This window comes from Theobroma cacao, chromosome 9 (genome assembly GCF_053813885.1).
Source record: "Theobroma cacao isolate CCN51 chromosome 9, ASM5381388v1, whole genome shotgun sequence".
Taxonomy (NCBI): domain Eukaryota; kingdom Viridiplantae; phylum Streptophyta; class Magnoliopsida; order Malvales; family Malvaceae; genus Theobroma; species Theobroma cacao.
Genome location: NC_142647.1, coordinates 47,448,090 through 47,461,994, shown reverse-complemented (window position 1 = coordinate 47,461,994; position 13,905 = coordinate 47,448,090). Strand labels below are relative to the sequence as shown.

The window sequence follows — 13,905 nt, the reverse complement described above, 5'->3', positions numbered from 1 at the left end:
TAAAATCCCACGGTTCAAAAATTTAAATCTTAAGTTGTTTATGATTAATTAGATTTATTATTAATTTTAATCAAGCTTATTTTCATAAATTGCAATTTATATACTTTGTAACGAAGTTTATTTTGACACGACGATGAGATTCAAACCTTATCAGTAACTTAAGTTCACGTGTCATCTTATCTAAGGACACTTCTTAGGTTTATCAAATCACTATACTTTCCTATTGCAAATACCTTAGCATTGAATGAAGTTATCAATTCAGTTTTCACTTCTTATCAATTTGTTTTGGCAATTATGTCAAAGCTATAAAACCAAACTAGTACTATATATTAGACAAATGAAAAAAATAAATACTGAGACTGGTACCTTTGGCAGATTCTGTCAATTAATAATAAAATCTATATAAACCACTGAAGATTGAAAGAAAATTCTTTTGAAGCCTTTGCAACAATTTCTGAAAGTACACACAGCTTGTAATAGAGTTTTATTTAAAAGATAAGCAAAACTAGACAATACAAAGGGTAAAGAGTTCTTACAAAGGGATAAGAAGGGTTGAAAATCTGCTCACCGTTTGGGGGAAGGCTTCTAGTTATAACAGTCCTGCCTGAGGAGAGTTGGTTCACTGTCCCTCTTCTTTCTTCAGGAGTAGCAGCAGAGGATCAATTTATAGGGGTGATTTCATTTTATCTCTTTAGCTGCATTTTTTGACTGCAGGTAATTATTGACGAGTAGGATTTTTGGTCTTACAGGGGAACGGCTTTTAATTTCTTTTAGCCTTAGGACTCTGTGCAGGTGGTGAGGTTAGGTGGGTTGTCTTCTCTTTTGGTCAAGTATGGCAGGTGTACAAGGTCTTTTTACTAGTCTATTTTTGATTCCTGGTTGGTGAAAAGGATTTTGTGAGGGCATACCCCTTTATTTTGTACGAAGCATACTTGACAAAATCTATAACATGTATAAATTGAAGATTCAAAATTAGCTCTATATTTGATCACATTTTTATTCTCATAAGTTATCATGTAGAAAGTTATGACTTTTATAATATACTTAAAAGGAAACGTGAGACTTCTAGAATTAACCGCATGGAGGACGGAGAGAGTGAAAGGGATAAGATATTGAAGCAAAGAGAGAGAAAGAGAGGGGTGCAAAGGGGTAAGAGTCAACCACGTGAAGGGCAAATAGAGAGAAAGAGAAAAGATGTTGAAGCAAAGAAGAGAGGGTGCAAAAAGGTCCGGGTAATATTCTAGTCTTTTGTAAAGAGGCGAACTTTTGTTCCCGTTTTATCAATTCAATTGAAATTTCAAAAAAAAAAAAAAAAAGAGTACTTACTGCTTAGCCCCCCCTACCTTACAGATAAAACTGTAGCTTGTTATGAAATACGAGAACTAAATAATATCTATGCTGTGCCAGAACATTAATAGAAGATGTACAATTTAATCAACGCGCTTAATTTCCTGTTGCTCAAGCTGCCCTTGCATTTGTTTTTCAATGTCATCGCCACTAGGTAATTTGTAAACCTTTTCCAGAACCAGTGTTGCATCCATGCTCTTTCAACCATTTCATCCAATGGGATAGCCTTTGTTTCAGGGAGAATGGCGATTACTCCGATAGTCATGGTGGAAAGTATCGCAGCAAAGATGAAGAAGATGTTAGCTCGCATATAGCAAAGCATGGTCATGAATGCTTGAGCAATAATGAAGGTAATCTCCAGTGGGAAGATTTCACTAGCTATTAGCCACCCGATGGGAACCCATGACCATGCATAATTATTCACAAAAAAGCAGATAACACACCACGACTACAGCAACCCGGAAAGATACTTTGTTCGTAGATTTCAAATACGTATGCAGAAGTGCCCCCTTTACACACTGCCAAAAAGAAGGGAAATCATAAATCTTTGTTAGCAATAATCTTTTTTTTTTTCATTTTTTTCATAGTCTAGTAGGTGAATAATTTAAATGACCTGTGCAGCCAGCATGCATAGAGCTCCAGGAATGAGTAACGTTTTCCTTCCAGCTTTATCCACACTGCGGATAGCAATAAAAGTAGAACGATACATTCACTGAACCGGCGATGGCAGCTGATAAAAGCGATGCACTGCCCCACGAATCCCATAGTTTGAAACAACACCGGAGCATAAAACATGATCACATTGATTCCCATAAACTGCTGGAAGACATGAAGGATAATGCAAGAGACAACTGGTGGCCGATTAGTTCGCTTGGTCAGTTGCCGAAAAGGGTGCTTAATCCTATTGGCAACTTCAGTGGCTCCAACGACTCTTTCAAACCCTTTGTCAACATTGTCTACACCCCTGATCTTCTTATACTTCAATGGTTACGCTCGACCGTGATTTTTGCTTGTAGCTTTTTGACTCATTTAGTATAATATTGAGTTTTCTAAGACATTAAGAGGATGAACATTCCAAGGTGGATTGAATGAGGTGTATGTACAGGGCTGGTGTGATTGAATGGGCTCAAATGCCCAGAAATTTTTGTTTCTCTGGAGGGTTACAATTGCAGGAATCCTCATTTGTTTCAATGAAACATTATCGGGCTTATCAAAAAAAAAAAAAAAAAGGGTTTTCAAGAAGAGAATTCAATTGACTTGAGCCAACAAGTAGAGAGAACCATGGCGAGGTTTGAGGGACATTTATCGTTAGTTGCATAGAATTCAATCATTTTGTTAACGAGGATAATATTATCCAATTTACATTCAGATTTTCGCTTACTAAATCTTAGCAAACTCTTCAAAATGACTGGCTATTATCATAAACTTTTCCTTTTATAGTAATACTTTCTGTTTCTTTATGTAAAATTTACTTTTTACTGCGTAGCATAGAGTAAATTAATAACAAGTTTATCTAAAAATTCACTTCCTTTTGCAATGAGAATAATTAATACTTGTGAGATCAAGAAATATTTTTCGACCTAATTTGGCTATCAGTCGCAAATTTGCAATTCAAATTCAAGCACAGGTTTAATGTATTACTCAAAATTTATCTTTTTACCTTTATGCTTGACATTATTGGACATGTTTTAGATAAATTGACCTTACAAAATCAAAATCGAAATTGTCACAATAAAAATTATTAAACCTTTTAAAGAGATAGTTTTGAAATATGGCAAGGAGATACAAAAGTGTACTTAAATATTTACTATAAAACGATTTATTTATTTAAGTCTATATATATTTATATAACAACCAAAGTTTGTGGATCATTAATTATTATAATTTTATAAATAATTAAAATTTTCAAAAGTAGTTTAGGAAAAATCCAAATTTCAAAATTTTTAAATATCTTGTTTTTCCAAATTTTAATTTTAACTAATATGACAAATAATTATGCTCAAAGAAATTATTATTATTATAAAGTATTAAAGGAAAATGAAAATAAATAAAGACTTGATCATTATTAACTAAAACCTCCGTACAGTTCAACGAAAAAGATAAACTATAGTTTATGTTGAAATAAAAAAAACCAAAAAAGAAACAAAACTAAAGCTAGAACATATATATTTAAGCAGCTGGCTTTCCTTTTTCAAGCTGAACTTCAGCATCAACTTCGTTCTGATAAAACCTCTTCCAAAACCAGTGTACCTTCCATGTTCTGTCCATCATTTCTTCCATTGGGATACCCTTTGTTTCAGGGAGCATGGCAATAACTGCGCAAGTCATGATGACAAGAATGGTAGCAAAGAAGAAGAAGATGTAGGCACGCATATTGCAGAGCATGGTCAGGAATGCTTGAGCAATAATGAAGGTGCAGAGCATGTTCATGCCGACGGCAAAGAAATAACCAGCGTTTCGAGTCTCCAGCGGGAAGACTTCACTAGCTATTAGCCACCCCAAGGGACCCCATGACCATGCATATGCAAACACAAACAGGCAGATGAAGATCACCACAACTATGGAAACAATATGAGATACTGAGTTTGTAGATAATAAGTACTGCTTCAAAAGTCCCCCAACCACACACTGCAAAAAAGATAAAAATAGAAAAAATTAATTATCATAATATATGTTAGAAGCAATAATCTCTGGTGGTATTTTGTAACATCAATCATTAACTGACTGACTAACCTGGCCAGTCAACATAGTTAAAGCTCCAGCAACGAGGAGCCGTTTTCTCCCAACTACATCCACGGTGAAATTAGAAATAAGGGTAGAAAACATATTCACTGCACCGGTGATCATAGCTGACATTAAGGCCGCATCTCCCCCAAATCCCATAGTTTGGAACAGCACCGGAGCATAAAACATGATGACATTCATCCCTGTAAACTGTTGGAAGAAGTGAAGAACCGTGGCAGAAATAAGTGGAGGCCAGTTATGCCTCTTCATGGCTAGTTCCAAGAAAGGGTGCTTAATCTTATTGGCAACTTCAGTGGCTCTAACGATTTCGTTAAACTCTTCGGAAACATTATCAGAATCCCTTATCTTCTTCAGAGTGTTTAAACCTTCCTCCTTCTTCCCTCTCTCTACGAGACTTGCGGGGGTGTCCACAATGAAATAAGAGCCCACTAAGAGTATCGCAGCTGGCACAGCAGCACCACCCAAAGAAATCCTCCAACCATGATTTTTTATTTTTGAAGTGCCATAATTAACAAGATTTGCAATAAAGATGCCGACGGTGATCAACAACTGGAACACAATATTCAGTCCTCCTCTGTACTTTGCTGGTGAGATTTCTGATATGAAGACTGGTATTGACTGTTTGTGTTTTAACAGCAAAATAATACAACTTTTATTAGCACAATCAATCTAACACAGTAGAAAGTAAAGCAGTGCAACAAGTTCTAAGTATATGCTATACGACTTCGATGACTGTTACCTGGTTAGCACATCCAAGACCGAGCCCCAGAAATAACCTTCCGGCAATCAACATACCCAGGTTCTTGGCACCTAAATTCAGAAAGGCACCAGCGAGAAAGAAGAGGGAGGAAACTGCGATTGTCCATCTTCGTCCATACTTCCTAGAAAACATGGATGATAAAAAGCTAGCGAAAATGGCTGCCAGGTAGAGTGAGGACGTGAAGAGCTGAAGGTATTCGTCATTAAATTTGCAGTAGTTGTTCTCCCTTGCCCGATGCTTCCTGGCGTAAACTTTCGGGAAGAACTTTTCCAGGAAATCGTCCATTGATGTTACTCCCCCTATATATATATAGTGTCATTAATTAATATTATTATTTTAATTGAAAAAATTAATATTATTATTGCATGTTTAATTAGTTATCAAAATCATTGTACACAAATCAAAGAACTGTTAATTAAATAAATATTTAATACCGACAACTTCAAATTTTTTCCTATCATACAAATATATTATCAAATAATCGAGTGTTCAGGAATAATTGGAGTAATATATTGTAAATATCAATCATGACGAAAAAATAAATACAGATAAAAGTAATATAAAATAAGTTGGTCATTGAAGAGGTAAACCTGAAATTCCAATATCATAACCAAACAAGAAGCCACCGAACGATGCTATGAACGTGCAAAATAGGACTTGCTTCGTCAGCTTGCCGGGTAACTCCCGATTGCCGGAACTAGCGATTACACCACCTGCCATGGTACTGATCGAACAACTTTCGCACAGAGGCTCTCAAGGAACAGAGAATGAAAGAAACAACTTTCTTTCTAGGAACAGAGAACGAAAGAAGGAACTTTCAAGGAACAGAGAATTAAAAACCTTTCAACCAACGAGCAGATAGCAAACAATCACGATGATAACGGAAAAGCTATGTTTAAAACTCGTAGGTGCCGTTCACAGGTGTCTATCACTTGTATATATATACTTATCCTCATCCTTTGTATTCGAGTTTGACGGAAACACAATTTCATCAAGTTTGAATGATTATTGGACTCTAAATCGTAATTCTTAATAATTAATTGTAATTTGGATTTTAAATCCTAATTCGTGTAAATTAATTATTTTTTAAAAGCAATAATTAATTATAATTTGGACTCTAAATCCTAGTTAGAATGAGTAGTCAAATTAACGTATGCTTTTACATCCTAATTCTTATATGTATACTTCTACTATGAGTATTCCTACTAATTAAATCTTATTATAAAACTAAAACGATGACTTTGACTATCAGTTGAATTCCTATTTTAACGTGTTCACTTCCGTACAATTAGTGCTTCTACAGTTGAAGACTAATTAAACCAGAAAGTAACGTGATTGGTTTAAACTGCAAAACTCAAATTTGAGTTATAGGTAATTAACGCAAGCACAGCCTTTCAAAAAAATTGCAAAAGAAAAAAAAGATAAGTACTATACCCTTTTATTATTTATTTTTATATTTCATATTTGATTTGATTTGATTTTATTGTCTTCAGTTGTGAGATTTAATCAGATACCAGTACAACCGAAAGATTTAATTCGTTTTTCTTGATAATCCCCTGCCCCCTATCTGTGCCCCCATTGGTGCCTCTTTTCTCTTTATCTCTTACAATTTTACTGTTTCAAAAAATTCAAGAGAGCTTATGTTCTACGTGTTCCTTCCTGACGAGTGCATGATAGCCGCTGATAATATTAAATACATTTGCAAACCATCAAACCTTGTTTATTGTCCAAAGTACGACAAGGTTTCTAATGGAGTTAATGCTTTCGATAAAATATTAATCTGTGTCTTCGGGGTTGGATTTGTCAGGGGCTTTTTGAAGGAGGGAATAATAAGAGCCTGTGTTTCTAAAATTGATATTAATTCCAGAAGCAGGACAAAGTTGAAAGAAGGAGAAGATTTGATGAAAAAGCGATGTTGACTACCGATATCAATTCAAAGCTAGTTCTTGTTCTTCTGACTGCAGAGTTGGTGGTGATCTCTGTATACGGTGGTGATTCAGTTCATAGATATAGTGTAATAAGAGACGGGGCAGAGATCAGATGAGTGAAATTACAATAAGGGACTAAACAAATTATCCAGTTGGTTCATGCAAGGAAAAGAACATGCTCTTGTTATTGCTGGAAATTAATGTGCAGCTATGGTTGCTAGTGCATATCAAACAGCGAGATTGAACAATTAACCGGTGTTCCAATGTGATTATTCTCCCAATGTGACTGTTCAATTTAAGAGTACCAACTCTTTAAACATAGTGTGTTACGGCACGCCTCAAGCCAACCTTTCTTAGTTCTTTTCTTATATTACTTTTCTAACATATCCTAGTGTGTGTGTATATATATATATATACTCTCTAAAAATTGATATGTTCAAGATTTACAATAGCTGATTACTAGATTGATCCAAGGATGGGAGAGTTCCTTTCAGCTTCTCTATGGTGAAAGTTGCTCCGCATAGCAGACGCTGCCTCTAAACTGATGGTTTCCAGATGCGCCATTTGTACATGTGCTGCCTCAGTTTGCCACTGCATTGCTATCATTTTCTTCAGGGTTGACAGCCTTGACTTCAGATTCTGTTGCTTTTGATGCTTCCATGGCAATCTCATGGTCGATTGGTATACCCGTTGTAATATCACCTGCAGCTGGGATGTTTTCAATGTCCTTGAGATCATCCTCCCCCAATTTTGGTGCATCACCATTTTTAATGTTGTTCAAGCTATCACTTTCTTCTGCTGAAGTTGATAGGCCAGCATTGGCTTCAGCATCGGTCAGTCTTTTGGATTCATGTTCAGTATCTTCGACAGTTCCTGCGCTAGTTGCCTCGGTGGTGTTTGATGGTTCCATGACAGCCTCTCGTCTACTTAATATTTGGGGCTCACCTTCACCATCAAGAACATGGTTCAAGATCTCTTTGTTGGTTATATTATCAGCTAATAAGTCATTCACTTCGCCAATACTATCAACTTCTGCTGCAGACTTCTGAGAAAGGTTCCAGCTCGATGTCAGTATAGCTAAATAGCATGTTTGAGACTATCATAAACACTGCAGAAAATAAAAAAACAGCTAGGAAAACGGAAGGAAGCTTATCTGTGAGAAATGGATTGTAGGCAATACATAATTAGAAGTATAAAGGAAACTGTTATTCAGTGAAGGAGCAAATATATCTAATTTTCATTCTTTATTTGCTCTTTCAGAGGGGAAACAAACTCAATAGTTCACGGCTATTCGGTATTTGAATGGTTCTTTCAAATTGGTAGTTCTTTTTTCTTTTGTTTTGTCATCTTCTTGCTAGCTGGAATCAATTAAAACTATGAATGATTTACTTTATACTATTATATTACCTCTCCTTGTGTTGCAGTTTCAGGAATGCTTGTATTATCGCTTTCATGTGCTTCTTTTTTGTTCACATCAGCTTCATGTTCATTTGATTCTTCAGGTCCCTTGACGGCCTCCAGTCTGATTGAGAACTGGGATTCTCCTTCACTAGTTGTCGACTTCTCCCCGTCTACCTTCTCATTGACTACTGAATCATTGATATTTTCGACAATGTTGCCTTCCTTAATGACCTTCCATGGAGAGTTTGTTGGTTCCTGTACGAATTAACAAAAAACACACATATTACCTCATCAGTTTACAGCATGTTCAGTTCATTTAAAAATTACTAAATCAAATAACTGAATGGATATCTATTGCTGTTGTAATTCAGTGTCAGTTGAGTAGCAAGTATGTGGATCTTTTGCCAAAGTTAAGCATGGCATTACCTCTTCTGATCTTATCATAGTTTCAGGAACATCTGAATTAACATTTGATGGACTGATTCCAGTGTCATATTCAATCAGTTTTTCAGACCCCCCTTCAAGATGCTCAACAGAACCAGGATCGCTTTCCCTGAATGGTCCTGATAGTTCTTTAGTATCCTTAGAACTCATCATAGTTTCTGATTCACCTTCACTGGATTTTATGTTATGCTCAATAGAATCTTCCTTGCCATGCATGTCTTCTAACACCAGTTCATTCATATTATGGACAGTGCTATAATTAGTAGTTTTCTGTGTCGTGTTAGATGATCCCTGTTCAATATTAGGTAAATCTGTGAGTCAAAATGCTGAAGGTGTGCTTTAGGATTAACTAGCACGCATACAAGAGGGGGGGAAAGAGAGAGTTGGGGTGATTGGCACAAAAGAAAATGGAAAGATACTTAAAAAATGAAGGAACTTGTACTCCATTGTAAACTTGTTTTCACACTTGAATTCATAAGCCTTGAACATTATATATGATTTCATGATTATGAAGATGATTTACTAATACTCTCATACTGACCTCTAGTGTTTCAAGACTGCAATTACTGGATGAGTGATCTATGGAATTCTCAACCACTTGCTGCGCATTTTGGGGCATGTTAAAAGTCAGGTTTTCATGCGGTTGGTCATCTGCTGAACTGTCTCTCACTATGTCTTCCATAGCGGATTGAGGTACATCTGTTTGTATCCGTTGCTCAACAATTGAAATAGGTATTTGATCTGCCAGGATGTTCTGTGGTAATACAGATCTTGGAGATGAAACTGAGCTGACAGAAAATTGCTCCATCACCAATCTTGGGTTTAGAGCCATTGCAATAGAACCACCAAATCCTTGTTTCACTCCAGAAACATTATCTTCTGTAACATTCTGATCATCTATTCCATCTGGAACAGAATTCAAGTCGTCTCTATTTTGAACTATATTTGGTGCATCCCCAGTGTTATGCTCAGTTAAGTTTCGAGTATCTTCTTCAATATACTTTGAAGGTTGGCTTTCCTCCTTCTCCTTTCCAGTTTCCATAGTGTTTTTAGACTCATAAGATGTTTCTAAATTCCCTTGCCTGAACTCACTGGAATCTAAATTGATTTCCTTAGCTGGTTGTCTCACCTCCCCCACAGCTGCAGGCTTAATCAATATTTGGGCTTCATTGTCTCTGTTTTCAGATGGTTTCAAGTCTAAAGTGTAAACATCTCCATGAGTTACTGGCTTCATCCTACAAATGATGTTAAAGTCTTCTGTAGGAGGTTCAATAAATTGCTGTTGGAAGGCCAAAGTTGCAATGGGTTAGTTTAATAATTTCCTGATATTTTAGAAACCAGCAAATAAAAGGTAAAAAAGTATATGTCATAACATCCATAAATGATTAATATATTTTTATTTTGCTAAATTTGCAATTAAAGAAGGTAAGCCTTAATAGTAACTGGATACACAGAAAAGGAGGGCAAATTTGATCTCATTTCATTTGAACCACTCAATGTTCAAACTGTTAGGTTTGCTTTCATTTTACCAGTCTCAATAGAGCAGAAGAGTGGTGGAATAACTAACTGACCTCTGGCTTCTCGAAACAAGATTCAGAAGGTGAATGAACCACTGACTTCTCCATCAAAGGCATAGTTTTCCCTGGATTTTCAGGTGATAGTGTCTCAGAAACATTGAAAGTCTTGAATCCCTCAACTTCTTCATGTATTTGTTTCACATCTTCCGGAGTTTCACGGTTTCTGTTCGTAGGATGGGATGGACCATTTTCACTTATATCTATTCTTGAAGATACTGAACTTGTGTTATTCAAATTTTGCTTGGCCTCCTGTTCAGATGGAGAGGGTGAAACAATTGGCTCCTCAGGTTTCCTGTTTAAACCTGATAACTCTACTTCAACAGAATTCTCTTCACTAATATCATGTAGTTCTCTCAGTTTCACTCGATTTGCCTCTGATCTTGATAGGTTAAATGAACCACCCCACAATTCTTCACTGTCAGAATTGATATCCCTGTCAACATCCGCATCATAGGTAACTGAATCACCATCAACAGATGAAACTGTTCCATCGGATGTTAATGGAGGTGAACCAACTTCCGAGACCTCAACTTGCAAGTCAGAAGCTATGGAACAGGTTGGTGTATGGCCATATCGCCTATTTGCGAGAAATAAACTGATGTCTGTCCTACGCTTTTCAGATGGAGATGGGCTGGAATCATAGGGAAGTCTACTCACAGTTTTCCCCCTAGGAGGAATTGAAAGATTAAGCGTCTTTTGCACATGATCACTAAATATCTGGGGAGGTTTGCTTGTTTGATCTAAGATCAATTCATCAGATGAAGATGAATAGCCGGAATCATTGTTTTTAATGGAATCTGTCTCCATTCTGACTACACTTCCTCTATCTAATCCTGGCTCCAGATCATGAGGGTTTTTCACCTTCCCTCCTATTCCAATCCTATTGTTCGCACTTTCTACAGTCTCTGCATGTCTCACTTCTGAAGAGTTTATTGCCTCATTGTGGTTGGAGTCTTCTAGTTCAACAAGATCAGTATTACTTCCTACACCAGAGGAATTATGCTGGTGGAGACCTTCTTTTTCTGAAATGGGTAAGTGTTAAATTATTCCATTAGATAACAGAACAATAAGTGAGTTGAAAAGTTAGGAACTAGTGTAAATGGAAAAGGAAAACTTCTATATAGAATGTGGAGTAATTACATTGAATTAGTATCTAGGATACTGACAGATATGATGGTTAAAAGGCTATGGACTTCACAGAAGGCAAAATGCCCGATCAAACTTTGTCCTGAATATGTTCATTCACCTTATCTCTAGTCTACTCAAAGTCCTTGTTTTTTACACTGTTTTAGAGAGGGTCATTAGGAACTTTTTTCTTTGGAATGGGTATACCTGAAAGGTAAACTTGAGTGGGGGAGAATGGCTTAAAGAATTTGATTATGCGCCTCAAAGCTTTGAAAAATTCTGTCATAGTTCTCCTGTTAACCATTTCCTTTGTTTCAAATCCCCATTTTAAGTTTCATTCAAACCCAAGTTAATTCAACTTGAAAGAACATATTGGTTCAGGTTTTTTTAACATAGAAAAAGGTTTAGCTCTGGATAAGTAAAGCAAGAAATGTACCTCTACAGCTTATCCAAATAAAACAAGGATCTCTACAGTGGAACACATACTGAAAGTTTTTTATCTCTTCCTTACCTGACTGCCTTTTGAATCTAGAAACTGCTCGACCCTCCCCTGGTCGTTTCTCAGTACTCCAATCGGGGTTAAACTGTGCATCCCCTGGATCTTGAGTGGTTTCCAATGTAAATAAAGGTCCGTGACAGAAGCTCTCATGCCTGCAGAGGAGCATTTCCTTTTGGTTGGCTGCCATGAATTCTTGGTGAAAACTATCTGCCATAAGATTTGGTTTTTCTTCAAGTGGGTCATAAGGTAGGTCAAATGGATTCTTTGCAGGCAACAAGATGGAAGGGGCAGAACCAGGCATTTGTAATCCTTCTTCATTGGGATTAGAAACACCCAGAAGGTTGTTTTTTACAGTTAGAATTGGAGCAATTTGACTAAGGGGATTACCATCCCTGTCCATCAGGGTTTTCTCAACTGCCATCTTCAACAATTTTCTAGCTCTTCGTTTTGCAATTAAACTTTCCAGCCTTTTGTTTCTTTCCAACTCAGAAAAACCAAGATCCATAAGATTCTTCTGATCATCATCCGTCCATTCCACAGCCTTGTTTCCTTCTTCTTGAACCTCTTCCTCATCCTCATCCTCCCCTTCTTCCAAGCTTTCTACCTCTACCTCAACACCACCACCGTCAGGACCTTTTCCTGACTGCCCTTGAAAGCTATCACCCGACACGCTATGACGTTTCGATGTCGAACTCGGATCATCAACTGCTCGATCATTTCCAGCATCATTGTGGGAGGAACTCTCTCCATGTTCCATACTAGAATTCCCTTTCCCCTCGAAGATCGATTTCGGGTTTTCTTCCAAGAAATTAGTTTTACTAAACAGACTGTCATAATGACTTGTTGGAAAAAACATGTTCCTATCCTCACTATCTTTTCTATCCCATATTACGACCTCCTTTCTAGCATTTCTTCTTACACTTTTCTGGGGTCGTAAAGAAGGATCGTTTGATCTATTTACATTAGCAGATGGTCTCTCACTGTCTTGTTTCTTAAGCCATTGGAAATATTCAGGATATTTGGTTTTCAAATAAAATCGGATGGAAACAACAGTGCAGACAAGGATAGGAGAAGAATACATCAAAAAGTAGAAAACAGAAGGAAAAATTATGTACAGGAAGAAAACAAAGCTAAGAACACCTGAAACGAGTGGATATTTCCTGACAAATTTATAGCAACAATTCCCAGAAAATCTAATGATTCTCCAGAGAAGAAGTCGAATGCCCTTTGCATCCATACTCATCTTTATCTCCTATCTAATCTTCAGAAAACAAGACAATAAAACAACCAAATTGGGTATAAGCAATCCACTATACCTACTCAAATGTTAAGAAAATGACTGAAGATTTCCAGCTGAAAACCTGCATTTGAAACCTAATGGAAACTCAATTATTCTTTTTTGTTCAGTAAAAACAGAAAGAAAGTAAAAGAGAGGTCAGGGAGTGGTTTTTGGATGTGGGGTTTTCATGGTGGATAGCTCATCTGAGATCCTCTAATTTAGGACTTCCTCTGCCATTTCTTTTTTCTCTTCCCCTGATTCATGGGGGACGATATAGGACAAAATAGAAAACAGCTATACGAGGAAGTGGCGGTTAATATTGTCTTTAACACTTCAAAGAATGTATATTTTAGTCATATGACCTCGAATTTCTACACAATTTACTCAACTCACCTGTAGTTTTCTTTTATTTGCAATATTAGTCCTTTCTGGTTTTAGGAAGGGAAATATAGATTAAAAAAAAACTTAAATTTCATCTCAATATTATATGATTTCATGAATCATTATATATTAATATGAATCTCACTTGGATTTATATTTTTTGTTTATAAAATAATGAGTTACTCAAATAATTCAATTCTTTTTTTCATGATAAGCCTCAAATAATACAATATAAAGGAAATAAATTATTAAATAGAAAACAAAATTAAGATTTGGACGTTGCTACTCTTTTTTTATTGTGAAACATATGAGTTTATATTTTGATATATTATCAGCGTACTAAATTTTATATAATGAATAAATTTTTGACACATCATTAATTAATAAAATAAAAATTAAAAATTTTAAAAAATAAATAC

General features: G+C 36.1%; 2 protein-coding genes across 2 annotated transcripts; both read right to left on the bottom strand.

The window, feature by feature from the left end:
• Positions 1–3,385: 3,385 nt before the first annotated feature.
• On the bottom strand, positions 3,386–5,739 carry STP2 (sugar transporter 2). The gene is made up of 4 exons (XM_007016111.3): positions 5,443–5,739; positions 4,832–5,151; positions 4,081–4,710; positions 3,386–3,975 (listed from the first exon to the last, which is right to left on the bottom strand). Exons 1-4 carry the CDS (start codon positions 5,570–5,572, stop codon positions 3,517–3,519), a joined length of 1,539 nt encoding a protein of 512 aa, XP_007016173.2. The 5' UTR covers positions 5,573–5,739; the 3' UTR covers positions 3,386–3,516.
• A 1,281-nt stretch (positions 5,740–7,020) lies between these two features.
• On the bottom strand, positions 7,021–13,363 carry LOC18590536 (uncharacterized). The gene is made up of 6 exons (XM_088809363.1): positions 11,839–13,363; positions 10,197–11,224; positions 9,167–9,904; positions 8,608–8,916; positions 8,188–8,436; positions 7,021–7,825 (listed from the first exon to the last, which is right to left on the bottom strand). Exons 1-6 carry the CDS (start codon positions 13,067–13,069, stop codon positions 7,361–7,363), a joined length of 4,020 nt encoding a protein of 1,339 aa, XP_088665489.1. The 5' UTR covers positions 13,070–13,363; the 3' UTR covers positions 7,021–7,360.
• Positions 13,364–13,905: the final 542 nt, after the last annotated feature.

Bases quoted from the DNA above. Each gene is read 5' to 3' on its own strand.
- STP2 (XM_007016111.3), bottom strand. From the start codon at position 5,572: ATGGCAGGTGGTGTAATCGCTAGTTCCGGCAATCGGGAGTTACCCGGC. The intron at 5,152-5,442 runs GTTTACCTCTTC...ATATATATATAG, and splicing joins TTATGATATTGGAATTTCAG to GGGGAGTAACATCAATGGAC. The intron at 3,976-4,080 runs GTTAGTCAGTCA...TCTTTTTTGCAG, and splicing joins TAACTATGTTGACTGGCCAG to TGTGTGGTTGGGGGACTTTT.
- LOC18590536 (XM_088809363.1), bottom strand. From the start codon at position 13,069: ATGAGTATGGATGCAAAGGGCATTCGACTTCTTCTCTGGAGAATCATT. The intron at 11,225-11,838 runs GTAAGGAAGAGA...TACCCATTTCAG, and splicing joins TAGATTCAAAAGGCAGTCAG to AAAAAGAAGGTCTCCACCAG. The intron at 8,917-9,166 runs GTCAGTATGAGA...AATATTGAACAG, and splicing joins GCAGTCTTGAAACACTAGAG to GGATCATCTAACACGACACA.